This window comes from Protopterus annectens, chromosome 1.part0 (assembly GCF_019279795.1).
Source record: "Protopterus annectens isolate FY-2018-M chromosome 1.part0, PAN1.0, whole genome shotgun sequence".
NCBI classification, from domain to species: domain Eukaryota; kingdom Metazoa; phylum Chordata; order Ceratodontiformes; family Protopteridae; genus Protopterus; species Protopterus annectens.
The window spans coordinates 615088798-615111494 of record NC_056725.1 but is presented as its reverse complement, the minus strand read 5'-3'; the positions used below and the strand labels follow the sequence as shown (position 1 = coordinate 615111494).

Below are 22697 nucleotides of genomic sequence, written 5' to 3'. Positions count from 1 at the left end.
CTGGGGAGTTAGCGCATGGTATTGTGGGATATAGGGCTGCCTCGAGCCGGTAAAAATAGCTCTCGAGCTATAGTATAGGCCGAGTCGGAGCCGAGGATCGGCTCCGAACCCATCCAGCAAGAAAGAAGGCGAGAAGAAGACAACTAACATGGAACATTATGGTAAGAACATGACTTCTTATTACCCCTTATAAAATTGCTAAATTTAATTAAATGACTTTTTTTCAGTTTGATGGAGATGCAGTAAAGATGTTAAAGCTGATTGGACACATATGTTTATGGACTGTGAAAAAATAAGTATTTATTGAGAAGTGAAAAGTATTTTTGAGGGGTTATGGTCTGATGATTGTTCTTTAACTAGGACAGCAATACTAATGAATGTTCTACTTTATCCGTAAAAGCCAAACAACAAAAAATGTTTTGTAGTCTCCTGGCAGTAGCTAGAAAAATTATTACAAAAAATTGGAAATCAAACTCATTGCCTTTGTTCAAAGAAGTATTAACTTTAACAGCAATGCTATGTAAAACTGAAAAAGAAGTGATTGGAATAAGATCTGTAAATCATAAAAACTTTGTCACTGGGATAGCTTTGAAACATTGCTGTTGAAATACCAAGATTCTTAATTTGTTAATTATATTAGATTACTCTGATGATTCAATGTATTTTTGGTATTGTGTAACAGTATGTGATATTGAATTTCTTTCTTTATTTTGTGTGTGTGTGTGTGTGTGTGTGTGTGTGTGTGTGTGTGTGTGTGTGTGTATATATATATATATATATATATATATATATATAGGTTCATAGGTAGGTACTAGGCTATCTGCCCGTGGGCGTTTATAAGCCTAGCCAGAGTGTGTCGGCTTTCGCCGCCCCATTAATATATATATATATATATATATATATATATATATATATATATATAATCAATAAAAATTATTTAAAAAATTGCATTAGGAATAATGACCCTAATCGTGCATTAAGTATAAAAAGTAAAAAAAAATTAAAATAAAACTTTTTCTTTTTTTAAGGTTTGGAAAACATATAATCTAGATTAAGCGGGGAAGTTAGGAAGCCTTATTGAAGTATAAGAAACTTCTCTAGCAGTTTAGATTAAATACTACCAAACAGCCAGGTTTGAGTGAAAATGTTTCCATAAATAACATGTTAAAATGTGTACTGCAAGAGTGTGATATATTTTTTCTGACATTTTTTAGATTTCTTTTGAATTTTAAATTTTTATTTAAAATTTATTTTTTTAAAACAGATTAAAATTAACACGATGAATATGAATTGGTCTTCAGTGCCATGTGATTTCATTACAAGTTATTTAACTGTGCGTTTTAAATGGGCAGGTTAATTCTGATGAACTGGCACTGAATACAAGCAAAAGCACTAACATGGAATCAAAATCTCAGATACTAAATTCTGGTTCTGCATGGTGTTAAGTAGTTAGTCAAACATCTTCAAGATTATACTGGAAAGTTTGTATGTGGAAATATATACATAGAATATTCGTTACCCCTTGGGTGAATAGGGTTGTGATAGTAATCATCTTTTATATCCTTATTTTTGTTGACATAAGCTGTTTTCATTAAAGCACATTTAAAAGCATAGTGAGGGTGACTTGTCTTTTTTCCAGATAACAGCTGAATCTGTGGGGTTTATAAAAGAGTGTACAATCATCTTGGTAAAAATTGTTAAAAAAGAATGTCCACTTCAGATGTATATGTTCCTTTAGCCAGGGACCAAAAATACATCATAATGAACAACAGGAGAGCAGTCTTTGAAGATAAAGACAGGAGTGAAAGAGCAGCATTTTCTTTGTTCATAGTTGTTTTGTTTTAGCTCTTATTTTGATGTAGTTTGTCTTTTTGAAATTCAAGATTCTGTGTTTGGCCCTTTCTTTTACTTTTCCTTTATCCTGTTTCAGAGTAAATATATCTGTTCTGAACAGTGCTTTGATAATTTTGAAAAATGTAATTGCACTTAAGTTGATATCAGTTGTTACACCTATTTTCTGTATCTTACATTCCCTAACTAAACACCTGGTTTGATATTTGACACCAGTCAATATACTACCTGCATTCTTCTCTTGTATTATATATACATTAGGCAGTAAATACAGATTAAAAACTCTGCATCCAATTGATATCACATTATTTATGAATTTTAATACAGATCTGCTCCTATCTCTTTTGTAGATGCCTAAGTGCTGTTGTATTTTTGAAGGATTGAGAATGATACAGCTGCTAAAGATGTGAAGCAGAGTCAAGTAAAGATTACAACAAGACCAAAACTAAAGCATTACTGTCGAATGTAGCTGCACAGAACTGCCATTTAACTCAGGAGGTTTTAGTTTGTCCATTGTCAGTAGGCTGCGGTTCAACTAATAGTAATGGCGGATCAGTCATTGTATGAAACAAGTCACACATCCAGTAACACCGAAAATGTTTGTTATCAACAAGAGCCTTGTGAGCCCCTTCCTGCAGTGACTGGATGCTTGAATCACAACTATGGGAATCAGGGAATGGGAAATCCCCAAGTTTCCCCTGTATCTCCCTGTTTTTCTCAAGATAAAAGAGAGAACATCATTCCAGGAACTTTGAACACAGGTATGAAAACTTCGGAGACAATGGAATCTCCCAGGTTAACTGAATGGTCTCATTCTAATACAGGAAATCATATTGCTTTTAGAAATAATGTTTCTAATTCCATCCTTTGGAATACTCCAAGTTCAACTGCATCAGGTGATGCATACCAGTGTACATATTCATCTCAGGCCACTGGCAGTCAGCCACAAAAAATTAGCAGTAGTGTTTTGCATAAGTTAGACTCATTTGCACAGACATTTGCCGGTCATAGTCATAGAATGCAGCAGGCTAGCTGTATGGGACAGAGCCTTCAGACACCTGCTTGCATACTGGACAATACTAGTGAGGGTGCAGTTAAGCATTTGTTATCTCAGAAACCACAGGAGCAACAGCAGGCATCTTCAGGTGGAAGGTATCACTCAGCATTTGCACTCCAAACACTCAGAAATTATGCAGTTTTGCAGCAGAAGCAGCGGATGCAGATGCTGCAGCAGCAGCAGCAGCAGCAGCAGCAGCAGCCACTGTACTATGAATACCAACAACAGCAACAACAACAACAGCAAACTCAGCAGTTTGCCCAGCCGCAGTCACATGCACAGCCTGTAATGCAGCAGCAGCATACACAGCAGGTACAGACCCAGCAAATCCTTCAGCCACAGCAAATGCAGCAGGCACAGTACTATCTGCAACATCATACTCAACAGCAGCAACATGTTTCTTTGCAGGATGCCCAGCAGCAACCACAGCAGCTCTGCTCTTTGCCAGCTGTTCAGTATTACCAGCAACCACATACTGTTCACCAGTTACAGCATACTGTACAACATCAGCAGCAGCAACAACACACACAGCCACCACCTCAGTATCACAGAGATCCTACCCTCAAGTGTATGCAGCAGGCCCATCATTGTACGCAAGAACAAGCTCCAAATATTCAACATATTCAGTTAAATTTTGTGTCCTCTCAGTTTGTCTTCCAGGATCATCATCATCAACAGCAGCAGCAGCAGAAGCAACAACAGCAGCAGCCTCAGCCATACAGACATGTTTATCATCGGTATGTAGTACCACAACAGCTACAGGAACCAGCTGCCCAGGAGAAACCAGTCCAGAGTGAAAGCAAGTTGCAGAATTCTATGGATACTCATGCTAGCACTTCAGCCGCTGAAGTAGGCAATAATTTGTGCCAAGATTTCAGTAAAATTAGTCTTCCTGGAAGCAACAGTTTTTCTCATCGTGCTTTAGTTTTACCAACTGATCAGGATGGAGGTAGGAAAGGACCTCCACAACAGGCAGTATGTGCTGCCTGGCCTCAGGTATGCCTCCAGTTTTTCAGAGTTATCCTTATTTTTGTTGACAGAAGCTGTTTTCATTAAAACACATTTAAAAGCATTTCAAATTATGGTGGTGGTTGGGTGATTCTCTACAGTGGAATTCTGCGAGTCATAAAAATTATCTTACACGGCTAACAACTGGTTATATTCCAATTCTCTATGATATATTGTCTGATTTCTTTAACACATTCTGTGACATCTTTTATACTTTTTTCAGAACATTATACTATACAAACAATAATGCCTGAGAGGGTGAGCGTTGATTAAGGAAATAATGGACTAATCAGAGGTGTTCTGAGGCAGTCTGTTATTTCCCAGATACCATCCATTCTGAAGTGTGTTTTTGCATTTGGATAATGGACTGTCTGTTAAATTGTTTTGTGGTTATTTTTTTATTTGTATATACATTTTTTTATATTTTTGATGTAAAATAGTTGCTCCACCTAATATTTCAGACTTGCTGTAGCATATGTAAATGTTAATGGAAAAAGTATTTTCCATCCAAAATATGAGTTATATAAGTATTTAGTGTCCGCACAGATACACACACACACATTTAAATGCAGAGGGATAGACAGACAGACATTCTTTCTTCCTTTCTCACTTACACACACGCGGGCGCACGTCCACAGTACTTTCAACTACTTTCATGACTTGACATTTAAGATGTGATCAAATGAATGAATTTCTACTGTGAAAGGTTTTAAAACCCCCACCCCTAACCAACCTCCCATTGTCCCAGATTCCCAGCCTCTCAATTGTCCCTGATTTTGCTTTGTCCATCCATTTAAATAACTGAATATTACAGTCAGTGAATGAAGCCAGACATTATTGATTTATATTTCTTTTTGTTCAGAAAATGTATGATGACATACAGCTGTTCTGTTATATTACTTTTTAAATTAATTAGGGTTTATTTAAAAAAATTATCCCTGATTTCAGGTCCTTTTCTCTCATTATTGTTGGCTTAATCCTGAATTCTTGAAGAAAGAATTTGAGAGCTAGGCACTAAGTCTCTCTCTCTCTCTCTCTCACTCACTCACTCACTCACTGTCTCTCGCTCTGTCTCGTTTTCTTTCTGTCACTCGCTCACTATCTGTTGTTCTCTCTATAGGTTCATAGGTTCATACTAGGCTATCTGCCCTAGGGCATTTACAAGCCTAGCCAGAGTGTGTTTGGCTTTTGCCACCCATTTTAAATTAATTTTGCTATGCCCTTTTTCGAGGTTAATATACTGTGCCTCTGTCTAACAGTGACACAGAAGTGATACCCGGGGTAAACCTACGATCTCCCATCCACTCATCAAGATTCCTGTTGAAGAGAGTCGGTGAGGGACTCTGCCTAACCTGGGCTGGGATTTTATTCCAGAGTGAAGGGAGCCTCTGGGTTATGAATCTGTCCCTCCAGCATGTCCTATTTATTTCAGTTCTGAGGTTCAAGTCTCTCGAGCGCATAAGCTCGATGGGATTTGGATTTTCTGAGGTGCAGCATGTCCATTAATTCCAGGTTGGACATGGCTTTATACGTCAGGCACAGATCGCCTCTGAGCAGGCGGTATGCCACTGAGTAGACCTGAAGTTTCTTTAACCGGGCAGCATATGGCATCTGTTTGAGCCCTTTGATCCTCTTGATGAGGTACTTTTGGGGTCTTTCCAGTTGCTGCAGGTGTCTGGTAAGGTACATCCCAAAAGGGGCATTGTACTCAATTATGGGCCTGATGAGGGATGAGTAAAGAGGCACGATGACCTCCCCTGATCTAGATGTGAATCCCTTCATGATTAGGTGGGCTATATAAAATGTTTTTCTAACCACTTTGGCCACGTGGTTGTCAAATGAGAGATTGCTATCAACTTGGGTCCCCAGGTCCCTAATTACTTCTTCTGTACTTAATGGATTACCACCTATGTGGTAATTTGTGGGCACTTTGTTTTTGCCAAAAGGGATGACTATACACTTTTTGGCGTTTAGCTTGAGACCATGGCTCTGGCACCAGTTGTCTGTTTCTATGAGGCCCTTTTGAAGGATGCTTGTGTCGGCTGGAGAGTCGATTATGGCACCCAGTTTGCAGTCATCTGCGAACTTGGTCAGCCACAGTCCTTCCGTGTTGGCCTGTACCTCCGAGAAATATATACCGAACAAGAGAGGTCCCAGGACTGAGCCTTGTGGGATGCCACTTGTAACTGGTTTGGAGTCTGACATGGCTCTAGCAATTCTAACCGTGTGGGCTCTGTCCTTGAGCCAGTTTGCAACCCATCTAGTGACATAGGGGTTTATATTTAAGCTGGTGAGCTTATCTATAATGCCCGAGTGGGGTATTGTATCGAAGGCTTTTGCGAGGTCCAGGTAGGCTGTGTGGACCACCTTCCTCTCGTCAATGGCCTTGGTGATTGTTTCAAAGAAATCGACCAGGTTTAAGAGGCAGGATCTGCCCTTAACAAAGCCGAACTGGGTAGGATCCAGTGTCTGTAGGTCCCCAATATCTTTATTTATGAGGTCCATGATGATCCTTTCCATAGCTGTGCAGACCAAGCTAGTCAGGCTTATGGGGCGATAGTTTCCAGGATCCGTTGAGGCACCACCTTTGTGGAGAGGGACCACTGTTGCTGTACGCCACTCTTTGGGTACATATCCTGTAGTAAGGCTGAGATTGAACAGTAGATCTGGAGTAGGGACTTCATTTGTCAGCAACCTGTGGGTCTTGGATCCGATATCGGATCCGAGCCGGCAACTATTTATACAGCTATGGATCCGAGCTCCTAGCTCCTCCCCTCACCCATAATCCCCTGCCAACCCCAAATGACCTCAGATCTAGTTTGCCGCTCTAGAGTGTGTCAGCTGGATTTTGAGCTCCTGGTGATTTTTGAGATAAGTGTTCCAATTCTATCTGTTTAGCCCGTTTTTTCTGTCAGTAATTAGTGTGTGTGTGTGTATTAGGCTTCCTTTTAGTCTGTTCTTTTTTGAATTTTTTAGTGTTACCCTCCCCTCGCTGGTCGTTAGTGTGTGTTTGTGTGTGTTTGCGTTTGGGGCCTTGTGTGTTTGAGTAGTGTTTCTTACTTTTGGGACATGTCTGAGGTCCCAAAGCCTATTTTTTCTAAATGCACCGAGTGTGGCCATAAGCTGTCCTCAGCGGATGGCCACACTTGGTGTGTTCGGTGCCTTGGGGTTGAACACCTGTCCTCAGGATGCACGATTTGTGCAGGGTTCAACCCCAGGGCACTGAAAGAGCGGAGGTCGAAGCTGGTCCTGGCGGGACTTTAGCCCCCGGAGTCGGCTTCGGCCTCCGCTACTCCCGTGGCACCTCCCCAGCCTGTGGTGGTGGCCACTCCTGCCCCCCTTCCTCCAGCTGGGATTCAAACTCCCACTAAAGTGCCGGAGGACAGGGAGGCCAGGAGAGAGAAACGGAGGGAGAAGCACCACAAGCGGCGGGCCGAAGCCTCTGCTTTGCCCCCCCACAGCTAAGCGGGCTTCTCCCTCCACGGCTTCCAGGAGGAGACCCGATCTCCGTGAAGGTCATCGAGGCGGCACTCCAGGCCTGCCTCGGTGGCCTCGTCAAGATCCACTTACAGCCTGTCTGATGCAGACTTGGACCGGATGATGAGAAGGTTCATCCAGGCCCAGCTGCAGATGGGAGTGCTCCTGCCTCTCCCCCCTTCAGGGTGGAGCTCGACACCTTTTTTTGCTCCGATAGCTCCTTCTCCGACCCGCTTTCCGGGTTCGGAGTGCTTGGAGCTGGGCAGCATTGGAGCCGGGGATGGGTCGGCGCCAACAGTACTGGGTACTTCAGATCCGACCCTACCCTCGAGTCTGTCAGTTCCATTGTCGGATCCGACCTCTCGGAGCCGTGGCCCGAGCTTCGGATCCGAGGGATTCAGTGTGCCTTCGGCTCCGTCCAGGTCGGAGCACACTGGTCCCTCGGATCCGACGGTCTCGGCGCTGGTTCCGATCCCTTCATCGGATCCGAGTGGGAGTTGGCTTTCGGAGCCCAGGGAGAGCGGCTCCCCCTTGGCCATCGATGTAGTGGAGAGGGCTCTGTCGAGAGCATCCAGACCTCCGGCCCTTGTCTCCGCTCCGCCCTGCACTCCCTCTCTGCTGGGTCAGGCTTCCATCACCCGGCCACAGGGACAGCCTGCTTCGATGTCCCAGGTTGTTCCTTTGGAACAGGACATTGCTGGTGAGACCTCGGGCAGCCCCCCGAGGAAGTGCCTCGCAAGAATAAGTGTAAGAGGAGGCTCGTGGACTCCCCCGAGTCCTTAACAGAGGACACAGACTTGGATGAAGGGGAAGGCTCCCCACGGTCACCCCCTGAGGATGTCTCCTTTGGAGACATCATGGAAATGCTCAGGCTCAGGGGGGGGTGGTCTGCCCCCAAGGCTTCCTCCGAAGAGTCCGTGTTCCTGGAGGCAATCGAAGCAAGCCCGTCTACCTCTTGGGTGTCCCCTCCGGCTGACCCCCTGGTGGACCTTGTGACCACCAGGGCGTGGAAGGAGCCGGACACTGTGGAGTCAATTCCCAAGCGCCCGGATAGGATTTTGAGCCCCCCCGCAGACCAGCCCCACTGGAGCAAGGGTCCCCCTGTAGATGGCATGTTGATGGTGGCAGCCACTAAGAGGGAACTAGCTCAGGAGAGCCCCTCGGTCCATCCTCCGAGCAAGGAGTCGCGCTTGATGGATCACCTTGGGAAGCGGGTATTCAGTTCAGCGACCTTGTAAGTAAGGTCTCTGAACTACATGGCACATGTCATCAGGATGCAGCGGGATCTTATTAAAGAATACGCTGCTTCCCCCCTGGAGTCCATGTCGGCGGAGGACAAGCAATTGCACTCCACTCGTATGGCCACTCTGAGATCTATTTCTAATACCTCTATGCAGCTGTTGTCTCACCCAACTGAGGGAGCCGCTAGAGCTAGCGGAGCGGGCCTAGTTATGAGACGCCAGGCCTGGCTCCGACATTGTGACTTCACAGAGCCCTTCAAGGCATCCTTTGCGAATACTCCCTTTGATTGTTCTGCTTTGTTTGGCAAGACCGTTCGCGAGACACTTGTCCAGAGCGAGAAGGACGGGAAGACGTTGTCTGCCGTCAGAGTCTGCTTCTCTGCTCCCCAGAGGTCCTTTTCCAAGAACCAAAAGGGACAGAAGAAGATGTGATTCTGGAAATCGCAACATTCCCAACCAGCTCCGGACAACCAGTCCTTCCGTGGCAGAGGAGGACAGGGAGGATGCCTCCCTAGAGGCAGAGGGGCTTCGAGAAATTTTGGGTCCAGAGAATCCTTCTCTGATTGGCCCACGCAACAGCCCTGAAGGGTTGCCCGACTGCTCCACTCTGGAGGCAGTCGGGGGGGGGGGTGCTTCTCGAGGCATCTGGCGGCATGGGAGTCCATCACGTCAGACCGCTGGGTGCTTCGGATTATATCCAGAGGTTACAAAATCCCTATGCTACATGTTCCCAGACTCAAGAACCTCCTCGATGTACCACCCGATCAGAGGGAGGCTGCAGCCGCAGAAATCCAGCAGCTGCTAGAAAAAAGGGCCATCCAACCCGTCCCCCCAGACCAGCTCAGATTAGGGTTTTACTCCAGGTTCTTTCTGGTGCCAGAAAAGACGGGGGACCTGAGACTAATTGTAGACCTTTCCCTCTTGAACCTGTCTGTAACCAAGGAGAAATTCCGAATGGTCACTCTTCAATCCATTCTCCCCCTGTTGTGGGAGAACGACTGGATTTGCTCAATAGACCTCAAGGATGCGTACTACCACATTTTAATGGACAGATGATCCAGTAGGTTTCTCCGCTTCCGGCTGGGAGCCAGCCACTATCAGTTCAGGGTCCTTCCCTTTGGCCTCACCACAGCCCCCAGGGTGTTCACCAAAGTTTTAGCAGTGATAGCGGCCCACCTGAGACTTCAGGGAATGCAGGTCTTCCCGTACCTGGACGACTGGCTCCTGACCGTCCCAACAAGGCATCTACTCTGCTCAGCCAGAGATTTTTTTCTTCGCCTAGCCCCCCAGTTAGGCATCACGATCAATATGGACAAATCCTCCCTTGCTCCGACACAAGTGATAGACTTCATAGGGGCCAGATTAGATACGAGAAGTCTGCGAGCCTACCTCACTTCGGAACGACTACAGAATCTGAGTTTACATGTGCGGGCCATCCTCCAATCAGAAGCTCCACCCGCAGAATTGGTCCTGAGGGCACTGGGCTCTATGACAGCGGCAATTTCACTCCTTCCATGCGCTCGCCTAAACATGAGGGTACTACAGTGGACCCTTCAAGTACAATGTTCCTTTCAGCTTCTTCCTCTCAATCACCCTGTCTCTATCAGCATGGCTTGCAGGAGGGCCCTGTTATGGTGGCTTCATTCCCCAGACCTCCATACAGGTCGCCCCTTCTGTGCTCCACCTCCTCTCGTCACAGTGACCACGGACGCTTCTCGCCTCGGGTGGGGGGGGCATTGCTCAGGCAGAACAATCCAAGGCACATGGAACGACACAGAGACCTCCCTGCATATCAATGTTCTGGAGATGACGGCAATGCTGTTGGCGTTGCAAGCACTTCACAACCTTCTTCCCGTAGGAACTATTGCGATACAGATGGACAACATGTCAGATGTTCTTCATTCCACATTGCTGCAGTCCTAACTATTGGGTAGTCCGCTGTCCAGTCGGCCCGAATACCAAAGTATATGGCTGACGTCGGTCAGGGCGCATTAGACTGACGTCAGTACGTCAGGGTACTAATGCGCATGACCGACGTCATATCCTCAGTCTTTTTTGCCGCATGGTCCGATGCAGAAGCAGTTTTGCGAGTGCAGGTTGGCGTTCTGAAATATTTCCGAAGTCGGAGTTTCAGACCGAATCAAAGTTGGCTAAGTACCCCGTTGGGGAACATTTTGGTTTTTTCTTGCCTCAGTATTTAACCGGATGTCAGAAAAAGTGAATAACTGTATTTCTTGTGGGAAACAGATACCTCATAGGGATTACCATACTTTGTGTATACCTTGTTTAGGGCCTGAGCACGACGTTGTTGGATGCCGCTCTTGTGCTAGATTTAACAAACGCACTATTAAGAGAAGGTTAGACTGTGCCAGGTTAGTGTTTGGGAAGCGTTGTAATTATAAAATGCCGTCGGATGCTCCGCCGGCTTCGGCTAAAAAACGCAAGGACAAAACAGCAAAGCCTAGAGTGGAGGAACCGACAGTCCCAGACGTCGGTTCTTTAGAGGCTCAGTGGAGCCGGAGGTTTTGCCAGGTGTTTCTTTGGAGTCTCAGGGAGAGACTTTACTGTTACAGGATGTATCCTCTCAGGAAGTAGGCCAGGCTGAGGGGGCTTCTCAGGTGGCTGTTCTTCCCTCTCTTCCTAAGGTGGTCAGAGCCTCCCTTCTGTTTCCAAGGCTTCTTTGAGGGGCAGGCCGAGTTTTGCTTCAGTGGGGGTTTCTCCTAGTACTTCAGGGTCTTTGCCTAAGAAACATATGCTTAAAATGGCAGAGGATTTGATTACTATGATAAGGGGTTCTATGCCCCCTCCTGATAAGAGGCCTAGGGTGGAGTCTGAGTTTGAGAGTTTTGAGCAATGCTCGGAGGCTTCTGAGTCTTCAGCTGAAGACTTGCAGGAGTACCCTCCTTATTCTGATTCTGATGTGGATGATTCTACTCCTTCAGCTTCCCCTCCTGAGGATTTTTCATTTTCAGAGACTCTGCATTCCATGAGGGAGCATTTTAAATGGGAAGGTCAAGATTTCTCTGATTCCAGGAAAAGGCTTAGGAATTCTTGTTTTTACCCCAGCACAGGCCTTTAGCTATACCTCCTGTTTTGAATGTAGTGGAAGATGTTTTTGCAGAGGCTTCCCTGAATCCAGATTCTTTGCCTCCTGCCCCAGTTAAACCGGATAGGTATTATAGGGTGCCTGAAGCTCATAAGTATCTTTTTAAGAGTCCTAGGGCAGACCCGGAAACTATCTCTCAGGGGCCTAAAGGTGTGAAGGCCTCAGTTGTTAAAAATCCTGTCCCTCCTGATAAAGAGGCAAGGGCTTTGGATAGATGGGGAAAGAAAGTGTATACTTCTTCCACTTTAGCCATGAGGGCGTTGAATTGTCAGTTTCACATGTTAAAATATCAGAATTACCTTCTTTCACAGTTGAAATCTAAGGTGGATGCTCTGGCGGAAGGTATTGAGTGTAAAGAGTTGCAGGATTTAGTTTATGTGTCTGAACAAGTGGGTAAACATTCCTTGCAATGTGGTTTTGATGCTGTGCAGGCCTCCTCCAGGGTGGCTGCCACTGGTTCTGTTCTTCGTAGGCATGCCTGGTTGAGAGATCAGAACTTAGCTGAGCATGTTAAGACAAGGATTTTGGATGCTCCTTTACAGTCTGATGTGTTGATGTTCTTCATTCCACATTGCTGCAGTCCTAACTATTGGGTAGTCCGCTGTCCAGTTGGCCCGAATACCAAAGTATATGGCTGACGTCGGTCAGGGCGCATTAGACTGACGTCAGTACGTCAGGGTACTAATGCGCATGACCAACGTCATATCCTCAGTCTTTTTTGCCGCATGGTCCGATGCAGAAGCAATTTTGCGAGTGCAGGTTGGCGTTCTGAAAGTTTCTGAAGCCAGAGTTTCAGACCGAATCAAAGTTGGCTAAGTACCCCGTTGGGGAATATTTTGGTTTTTTCTTGCCTCAGTATTTAACCGGATGTCAGAAAAAGTGAATAACTGTATTTCTTGTGGGAAACAGATACCTCATAGGGATTACCATACTTTGTGTATACCTTGTTTAGGGCCTGAGCACGACGTTGTTGGATGCCGCTCTTGTGCTAGATTTAACAAACGCACTATTAAGAGAAGGTTAGACTGTGCCAGGTTAGTGTTTGGGAAGCGTTGTAATTATAAAATGCCGTCGGATGCTCCGACGCCGGCTTCGGCTAAAAAACGCAAGGACAAAACCGCAAAGCCTAGACTGGAAGAACCGACAGTCCCAGACGTCGGTTCTTTAGAGGGCTCAGTGGAGCCGGAGGTTTTGCCAGGTGTTTCTTTGGAGTCTCAGGGAGAGACTTTACTGTTACAGGATGTATCCTCTCAGGAAGTAGGCCAGGCTGAGGGGGCTTCTCAGGTGGCTGTTCTTCCCTCTCTTCCTAAGGTGGTCAGAGCCTCCCCTTCTGTTTCCAAGGCTTCTTTGAGGGGCAGGCCGAGTTTTGCTTCAGTGGGGGTTTCTCCTAGTGCTTCAGGGTCTTTGCCTAAGAAACATATGCTTAAAATGGCAGAGGATTTGATTACTATGATAAGGGGTTCTATGCCCCCTCCTGATAAGAGGCCTAGGGTGGAATCTGAGTTTGAGAGTTTTGAGCAATGCTCGGAGGCTTCTGAGTCTTGGCTGAAGACTTGCAGGAGTACCCTCCTTATTCTGATTCTGATGTGGATGATTCTACTCCTTCAGCTTCCCCTCCTGAGGATTTTTCATTTTCAGAGACTCTGCATTCCATGAGGGAGCATTTTAAATGGGAAGGTCAAGATTTCTCTGATTCCAGGAAAAGGCTTAGGGAATTCTTGTTTTACCCCAGCACAGGCCTTTAGCTATACCTCCTGTTTTGAATGTGGTGGAAGATGTTTTTGCAGAGGCTTCCCTGAATCCATTCTTTGCCTCCTGCCCCAGTTAAACCGGATAGGTATTATAGGGTGCCTGAAGCTCATAAGTATCTTTTAAGAGTCCTAGGGCAGACCCGAAACTGTCTCTCAGGGGCCTAAAGGTGTGAAGGCCTCAGTTGTTAAAAATCCTGTCCCTCCTGATAAAGAGGCAAGGGCTTTGGATAGATGGGGAAAGAAAGTGTATACTTCTTCCACTTTAGCCATGAGGCGTTGAATTGTCAGTTTCACATGTTAAAATATCAGAATTATCTTCTTTCACAGTTGAAATCTAAGGTGGATGCTCTGGCGGAAGGTATTGAGTGTAAAGAGTTGCAGGATTTAGTTCATGTGTCTGAACAAGTGGGTAAACATTCCTTGCAATGTGGTTTTGATGCTGTGCAGGCCTCCTCCAGGGTGGCTGCCACTGGTTCTGTTCTTCGTAGGCACGCCTGGTTGAGAGATCAGAACTTAGCTGAGCATGTTAAGACAAGGATTTTGGATGCTCCTTTACAGTCTGATGTGTTGTTTGGTTCGCCTGTGGAAGCAGTTTTAAAGAAAATGGAGGACAAGGCTAAGTCTATGCAAACTGTTAAGGATTTTTGCAGGTGCAGCCTCCAAGTTTAGTAGAAATTGGCCTGCTAAGGGATGGACTTATCCTGCTTATGATTCCCAGTCTAGGGGTAGGTCTAGACGTGGTAGGGGCAGAGCTCAAGGTGCTTTTAGGCCTAGGACAGGAGTTCACCTGCTCAGACTTCTGGTGAGGGCAGGGGTCAGTCCTTTCGTAAGCAGACCCAATGACCTGCCTTTTCAGCTGCCAGTACCTTCTCGCCTGGCGGCACCTCTAGGAGGAAGACTGTCTCTTTTCAAAGAAAATTGGGATTTAATTACCCAAGACAAATGGGTTCTGGATATCATTCACCACGGTTACAGGTTTTATTTCCATACCTTGCCTCCTTTCAAAGGCATGCCAGACATTCCTCCTCTACAAAGACAAGAGGCTCACAAGCAAATTTCTCAGTTACTCCAAATAGGGGCCATTCAGCCGGTTCCTGTGCCAGAAAGGGGCCTAGGATTTTATTCTCGCCTGTTCCTAGTACCAAAGAAGGGGAACACGTGGAGACCAATTTTGGATTTATCTATCCTCAACACTTATCTGGACATTCCCAAGTTCAAAATGTTGACGTTACAACAGCTTTTACCTCTGCTGGGCAAAGATCACTGGATGGTAACTTTAGATCTCAAGGAAGCTTACCTTCATGTGCCTATAAGACTAAGTTGCAGAAAGTATCTGCGTTTTCGAGCTGGAAATTCTCATTATCAGTTCTCTGCATTGCCCTTTGGCTTATCTACTGCGCCCAGAGTATTCACAAAGGTTCTGGCTCCAGTGATAGCTTACTTCAGGCTAAAAGGAATTCAAATCTATCCTTACTTGGACGATTGCCTGATTCTGGCTCAAGAAAAGGAAGACCTTCTACAGCATTTGGAATATGTCATAGCAGTGCTAAGATGCCTAGGGTATTCTGTGAACGAAATAAAGTCCAGTCTAGTACCCTCTCAAGACATGTGCTTTCTGGGTGTGAGACTGAATACAGCAGCCCAGATGGCCTTTTAACCCCGGACAAACAAAAGAATCTTTCCAGTTACTTCCATCAACTATCTCTTCAGTCCGGGCTGACTGCAAGGACAGTCCTTCAAGCCTTAGGGTTCATGGCATCTTGTATTCTGGTGCTTCCCAATGCCAAACTGCATATGAGGAAGCTACAATGGTATCTCAAAATGTATGGACACAGCACTGCCAGGATTTGGACACTGTCATTCAAATAATACCTTGCATTCAAAAGGAATTTTTGTGGTGGGCTCAGGAATGTCACCTAAACAAGGGACTCTCTGTGACCCGGCCAGAGGCGAGTCAAATTCTAACGACAGATGCCTCAGACATTGCTTGGGAGCTCATCTAAATGGAAAGTGGATACAAGACAAGTGGCCTGCCAGACTACAGCATCTACATATCAACATGAAGGAGATGTTAGCAGTCCAGTTTGCATTAATGGCTTTCAAGGAGTTACTTCTTCCAGGGCAGGTGTTGATTCTAACAGACAACACAACTGTCATGTGGTACATCAACAAACAAGGGGGAACACATTCTTACCCATTGTGCAGGCAAGCAATGATTTTATGGGAGACTGCGCTAAGCTTGCAACTAACTCTTCAGGCAAGGTTTCTGCCGGGAGCACAGAACTCCTTAGCAGATGTGTTAAGCAGACAAATCATGGATCCCCACGAGTGGAAACTGGATCTTCATGTATTTCAAAAGTTGACAGTGTCCTGGGGAACTCCAGACATAGATCTGTTCGCTTCTCCACTAAACCACCAGCTGCCAAAGTTTTGCACAAAGAGGTTTCATCACACAGCTTGGAAAGTGGATGCTCTTTCTTTCAGTTGGAAAAATCTTCATGTGTATGCGTTTCCACCTCTGCCTCTTCTTCCAAAGGTGCTTCTAAAGGTCAGACAAGACAAGCCAAGGATGATTTTAATAGCTCCAGATTGGCCTCGGCAGCACTGGTACCCATTACTGAGGAGTCTGGTAAAGAAGCCTCCATGGCCTTTACCCTTGATTCCACATCTGTTGTCTCAGAAGGACGGTCGTCTGCTCAATGTCAAGCTTCGCTCTCTTCATCTAACAGCCTGGCATATTCTGTTTTGAAAGACAGCAGGTCTCAACTTCCTCAACAAGTTTTAAATGTGATTATGGAAGCCAGAAGACCTAGTACAAGGAAAGTGTATGCAGAAAAATGGAAGAGATTTTTATTTTGGACTGCAGCAAAGAATTTGGAGATTTGAGCCTAATTTGAGTGTGGCTCTTCAATATCTTACTGATTTATTGGACAAAGGTTTGTCTTTCTCTTCCATTAAGATTCATGCTGCAGCAATTTCAGCTCACTATGATTGTGACCCACCATTGTTTTCACATCCTTTGTTCAAGCAATTTCTTAGAGGGGCAAAGAATATAAGACCCCCACGTAGAGCTCCTACTCCTGCTTGGGATCTCAATTTTGTGTTGGAGAAACTTACTCTACAACCTTTTGAGCCTGCAGCTACTGCTGAACTGAAATACTTGTCATGGAAGACTGCTTTTTGTTGGCCATTACTTCTGCAAGAAGGGTTTCTGAGTTACAGGCCCTTATGGCAGTTGAGCCTTTTGATTTTTCATAAGGATAGGGTATCATTACGTACTAATCCTTCCTTTATGCCTAAAGTGGTTTCTAGTGTGGCTTTAAACCAAACTATTCATTTGCCTACGTTTTATGCAGATCCCCAAAATAAAGGGGAAAAGATTTTGCACACTTTAGATGTACACAGGCAATTGCGTTATTATTTGAGCAGGACTAAGGATTTTAGGCAGTCTCAGCAGTTGTTTGTTTCTTTTGCTTTGAGTTCTCAGGGCAAGCCTGTGTCAAAACAAACTATTTCTAGGTGGATTGGGTTTTGCATTGTATTTTGTTATTCCCATCATGGCAAGGAGATTCCAGCTGGGATTAGGCCTCATTCCACTAGGGCTACTGCCACTTCAGCAGCTTTTCTAAGGGGGGTGGCAACTAAGGATATTTTGGAGGCAGCTACTTGGAGTTCAGTGCATACTTTCTCTAAGCATTACCACCTTCCTCTCTACTCTAAGTCTAGGGCTGGTTTTGCCACAGCTATTTTGCAAGGCATGTTATCAGCTCCTGCTTCCTTATGATTTGCCAGCCTCCCTTACCTCTGCTTTGGGATTCTACCCAATAGTTAGGACTGCAGCAATGTGGAATGAAGAACATAGTACAGTTTTGTACCTACCATAAATGTAGATGTTCGAGGATCCACATTGCTGCAGTCCAATTTACCTCCTCCTTCCCTCTGTGTTTAGGGGTGGTTGTGTAGGTGAGGTTATATTCTGCTAATTTTGTATATTTTGTATATATATATATTTTGGTGCAGATATGTTGGGAGTTTTTGGTTTTTGGCCTTATCTTTTCAGGGTCTTCTGACATCTGGGGCAAGAAAAGACTGAGGATATGACGTCGGTCATGCGCATTAGTACCCTGACGTACTGACGTCAGTCTAATGCGCCCTGACCGACGTCAGCCATATACTTTGGTATTCGGGCCGACTGGACAGCGGACTACCCAATAGTTAGGACTGCAGCAATGTGGATCCTCGAACATCTACATTTATGGTAGGTACAAAACTGTACTTTTGGTTCGCCTGTGGAAGCAGTTTTAAAGAAGATGGAGGACAAGGCTAAGTCTATGCAAACTGTTAAGGATTTTTTGCAAGTGCAGCCTCCGAAGTTTAGTAGAAATTGGCCTGCTAAGGGATGGACTTATCCTGCTTATGATTCCCAGTCTAGGGGTAGGTCTAGACGTGGTAGGGGCAGAGCTCAAGGTACTTTTAGGCCTAGGGCAGGGAGTTCACCTGCTCAGACTTCTGGTGAGGGCAGGGGTCAGTCCTTTCGTAAGCAGACCCAATGACCTGCCTTTTCAGCTGCCAGTACCTTCTCGCCTGGCGGCACCTCTAGGAGGAAGACTGTCTCTTTTCAAAGAAAATTGGGATTTAATTACCCAAGACAAATGGGTTCTGGATATCATTCACCACGGTTACAGGTTTTATTTCCATACCTTGCCTCCTTTCAAAGGCATGCCAGACATTCCTCCTCTACAAAGACAAGAGGCTCACAAGCAAATTTCTCAGTTACTCCAAATAGGGGCCATTCAGCGGTTCCTGTGCCAGAAAGGGGCCTAGGATTTTATTCTCGCCTGTTCCTAGTACCAAAGAAGGGGAACACGTGGAGACCAATTTTGGATTTATCTATCCTCAACACTTATCTGGACATTCCCAAGTTCAAAATGTTGACGTTACAACAACTTTTACCTCTGCTGGGCAAGGATCACTGGATGGTAACTTTAGATCTCAAGGAAGCTTACCTTCATGTGCCTATAAGACTAAGTTGCAGAAAGTATCTGCGTTTCGAGCTGGAAATTCTCATTATCAGTTCTCTGCATTGCCCTTTGGCTTATCTACTGCCCAGAGTATTCACAAAGGTTCTGGCTCCAGTGATAGCTTACTTCAGGCTAAAAGGAATTCAAATCTATCCTTACTTGGACGATTGCCTGATTCTGGCTCAAGAAAAGGAAAACCTTCTACAGCATTTGGAATATGTCATAGCAGTGCTAAGATGCCTAGGGTATTCTGTGAACGAAATAAAGTCCAGTCTAGTACCCTCTCAAGACATGTGCTTTCTGGGTGTGAGACTGAATACAGCAGCCCAGATGGCCTTTTTAACCCCGGACAAACAAAAGAATCTTTCCAGTTACTTCCATCAACTATCTCTTCAGTCCGGGCTGACTGCAAGGACAGTCCTTCAAGCCTTAGGGTTCATGGCATCTTGTATTCTGGTGCTTCCCAATGCCAAACTGCATATGAGGAAGCTACAATGGTATCTCAAAAATGTGTGGACACAGCACTGCCAGGATTTGGACACTGTCATTCAAATAATACCTTGCATTCAAAAGGAATTTTTATGGTGGGCTCAGGAATGTCACCTAAACAAGGGACTCTCTGTGACCCGGCCAGAGGCGAGTCAAATTCTAACGACAGATGCCTCAGACATTGCTTGGGGAGCTCATCTCAATGGAAAGTGGATACAAGACAAGTGGCCTGCCAGACTACAGCATCTACATATCAACATGAAGGAGATGTTAGCAGTCCAGTTTGCATTAATGGCTTTCAAGGAGTTACTTCTTCCAGGGCAGGTGTTGATTCTAACAGACAACACAACTGTCATGTGGTACATCAACAAACAAGGGGGAACACATTCTTACCCATTGTGCAGGCAAGCAATGATTTTATGGGAGACTGCGCTAAGCTTGCAACTAACTCTTCAGGCAAGGTTTCTGCCGGAGCACAGAACTCCTTAGCAGATGTGTTAAGCAGACAAATCATGGATCCCCACGAGTGGAAACTGGATCTTCATGTATTTCAAAAGTTGACAGTGTCCTGGGGAACTCCAGACATAGATCTGTTCGCTTCTCCACTAAACCACCAGCTGCCAAAGTTCTGCACAAAGAGGTTTCATCACACAGCTTGGAAAGTGGATGCTCTTTCTTTCAGTTGGAAAAATCTTCATGTGTATGCGTTTCCACCTCTGCCTCTTCTTCCAAATGTGCTTCTAAAGGTCAGACAAGACAAGCCAAGGATGATTTTAATAGCTCCAGATTGGCCTCGGCAGCACTGGTACCCATTACTGAGGAGTCTGGTAAAGAAGCCTCCATGGCCTTTACCCTTGATTCCACATCTGTTGTCTCAGAAGGACGGTCGTCTGCTCAATGTCAAGCTTCACTCTCTTCATCTAACAGCCTGGCATATTCTGTTTTGAAAGACAGCAGGTCTCAACTTCCTCAACAAGTTTTAAATGTGATTATGGAAGCCAGAAGACCTAGTACAAGGAAAGTGTACGCAGAAAAATGGAAGAGATTTTTATTTTGGACTGCAGCACAGAATTTGGAGATTTCAGAGCCTAATTTGAGTGTGGCTCTTCAATATCTTACTGAGTTATTGGACAAAGGTTTGTCTTTCTCTTCCATTAAGATTCATGCTGCAGCAATTTCAGCTCACTATGATTGTGACCCACCATTGTTTTCACATCCTTTGTTCAAGCAATTTCTTAGAGGGCAAAGAATATAAGACCCCACGTAGAGCTCCTACTCCTGCTTGGGATCTCAATTTTGTGTTGGAGAAACTTACTCTACAACCTTTTGAGCCTGCAGCGACTGCTGAACTGAAATACTTGTCATGGAAGACTGCTTTTTTGTTGGCCATTACTTCTGCAAGAAGGGTTTCTGAGTTACAGGCCCTTATGGCAGTTGAGCCTTTTTTGATTTTTCATAAGGATAGGGTATCATTACGTACTAATCCTTCCTTTATGCCTAAAGTGGTTTCTAGTGTGGCTTTAAACCAAACTATTCATTTGCCTACGTTTTATGCAGATCCCCAAAATAAAGGGGAAAAGATTTTGCACACTTTAGATGTACACAGGCAATTGCGTTATTATTTGAGCAGGACTAAGGATTTTAGGCAGTCTCAGCAGTTGTTTGTTTCTTTTGCTTTGAGTTCTCAGGGCAAGCCTGTGTCAAAACAAACTATTTCTAGGTGGATTGGGTTTTGTATTGCATTTTGTTATTCCCATCATGGCAAGGAGATTCCAGCTGGGATTAGGCCGCATTCCACTAGGGCTACTGCCACTTCAACAGCTTTTTTAAGGGGGGTGGCAACTAAGGATATTTTGGAGGCAGCTACTTGGAGTTCAGTGCATACTTTCTCTAAGCATTACCACCTTCCTCTCTACTCTAAGTCTAGGGCTGGTTTTGCCACAGCTATTTTGCAAGGCATGCTATCAGCTCCTGCTTCTTTATGATTTGCCAGCCTCCCTTACCTCTGCTTTGGGATTCTACCCAATAGTTAGGACTGCAGCAATGTGGAATGAAGAACATAGTACAGTTTTGTACCTACCATAAATGTAGATGTTCGAGGATCCACATTGCTGCAGTCCAATTTACCCTCCCTCCTTCCCCTCTGTGTTTAGGGGTGGTTGTGTAGGTGAGGTTATATTCTGCTGATTTTGTATATTTTGTATATATATATATATTTTGGTGCAGATATGTGGGGAGTTTTTGGTTTTTGGCCTTATCTTTTCAGGGTCTTCTGACATCTGGGGCAAGAAAAGACTGAGGATATGACGTCGGTCATGCGCATTAGTACCCTGACGTACTGACGTCAGTCTAATGCGCCCTGACCGACGTCAGCCATATACTTTGGTATTCGGGCCGACTGGACAGCGGACTACCCAATAGTTAGGACTGCAGCAATGTGGATCCTCGAACATCTACATTTATGGTAGGTACAAAACTGTACTTTGTCTGGTATATCAACAAACAGGGGGGAACCAGGTCTTATCCTCTCTGCCGAGAGGCCATGAGAGTGTGGGAAAGGGCGATTTCCACCAACCGCTTTCTGATCGCAACGCACATTCCGGGACTGTCCAACATTCTGGCGGACAAACTCAGCCGCACTATTCTTTCCCCTTACGAGTAGTCTCTCAACTAACTCCAGAGTAGCGAAGCGGATTTTTGCAAAATGGGGGCAACCCTGCTGCAATCTTTTTGCCTCTCCCTCAAATACGAAATGCGACAGCTTCTTCGCCTTGATTCCCCCACCAGGGGAAGCCCCGAGAGACGCTCTAGTGCATGCTTGGCCGCCCGGTCTACTTTATGCCTATTCTCCTCTACCCCTGATGCTAAAGATGTTACAGAAAGCCTCTCGGTTGGGGAGCAAAATGGTCCTCATTGCCCCATTCTGGCCTCAAAAAACTTAGTTCCCTTACCTGTGGTCTCACTTGGTGAATCCTCCCTGGATTCTGGATCCCAGCTCGGATCTGATATCCCACCCATCAGGCTTACCGACCCTGAATCTGGACAACCTGAAGCTCACAGCTTGGCTGCTCCAGTTCCACTCTTAATTAGGACTCCCGGTATCTCTTCACCAGTCAAAGCCATCTTGGTGGCAGCGCATAAACCTTCCACCAGGAATATTTACCGCAGTAAATGGAAGCGCTTCTCCATCTGGGTGGAACATCATAATCTGGACTCCTTCACTGCTCCGCTAACGTCCGTTTTGGACTTCCTTACCTGGCTTTTTCAGCAAGGGGCTAGCTGTTCGACAGTCAAGGTACAATTTGCAGCCATCTCCCATTACCATGTAGGACATGAGACAGGTCCTTTGATGTCAGCTAAACTATGTAAAACCTTCCTCAAGGGTACCTTTCTGCTCAGGCCCCCTATCAAAGAAGCCATACCCCCTTGGGACCTATCGCTAGTTCTTCAGGCCTTGACTACTTCTCCCTTTGAACCAGCTGCCTCGGCTGATCTTAAATACCTGTCTTGGAAAACAGCATTCCTGGTAGCCATCACTTCTGCGAAAAGAGTTTCGGAACTTCAAGCTCTTTCCGTAAAACCCCCTTACTTGGTGTTTCATCAGGATAGAGTGTACCTCTGGACCAATCCATCCTTTCTACCTAAGGTGGCCTCAGAAACTAATATCAATCAGTCCATTAACCTTCCTGTTTTCTT

General features: G+C 45.3%; 1 protein-coding gene across 1 annotated transcript in view; it reads left to right on the top strand.

The window, feature by feature from the left end:
- The first annotated feature begins 2207 nt into the window (after positions 1–2207).
- The window catches only part of TRERF1 (transcriptional regulating factor 1), a 1546663-nt gene continuing 1526173 nt past the window's right edge, over positions 2208–22697 (top strand). The window contains exon 1 of the mRNA XM_044060332.1: positions 2208–3904. Within this exon, the coding sequence (XP_043916267.1) occupies positions 2396–3904 (1509 nt within the window). The 5' untranslated portion in view covers positions 2208–2395. The remainder of the gene's footprint in view (positions 3905–22697) is intronic.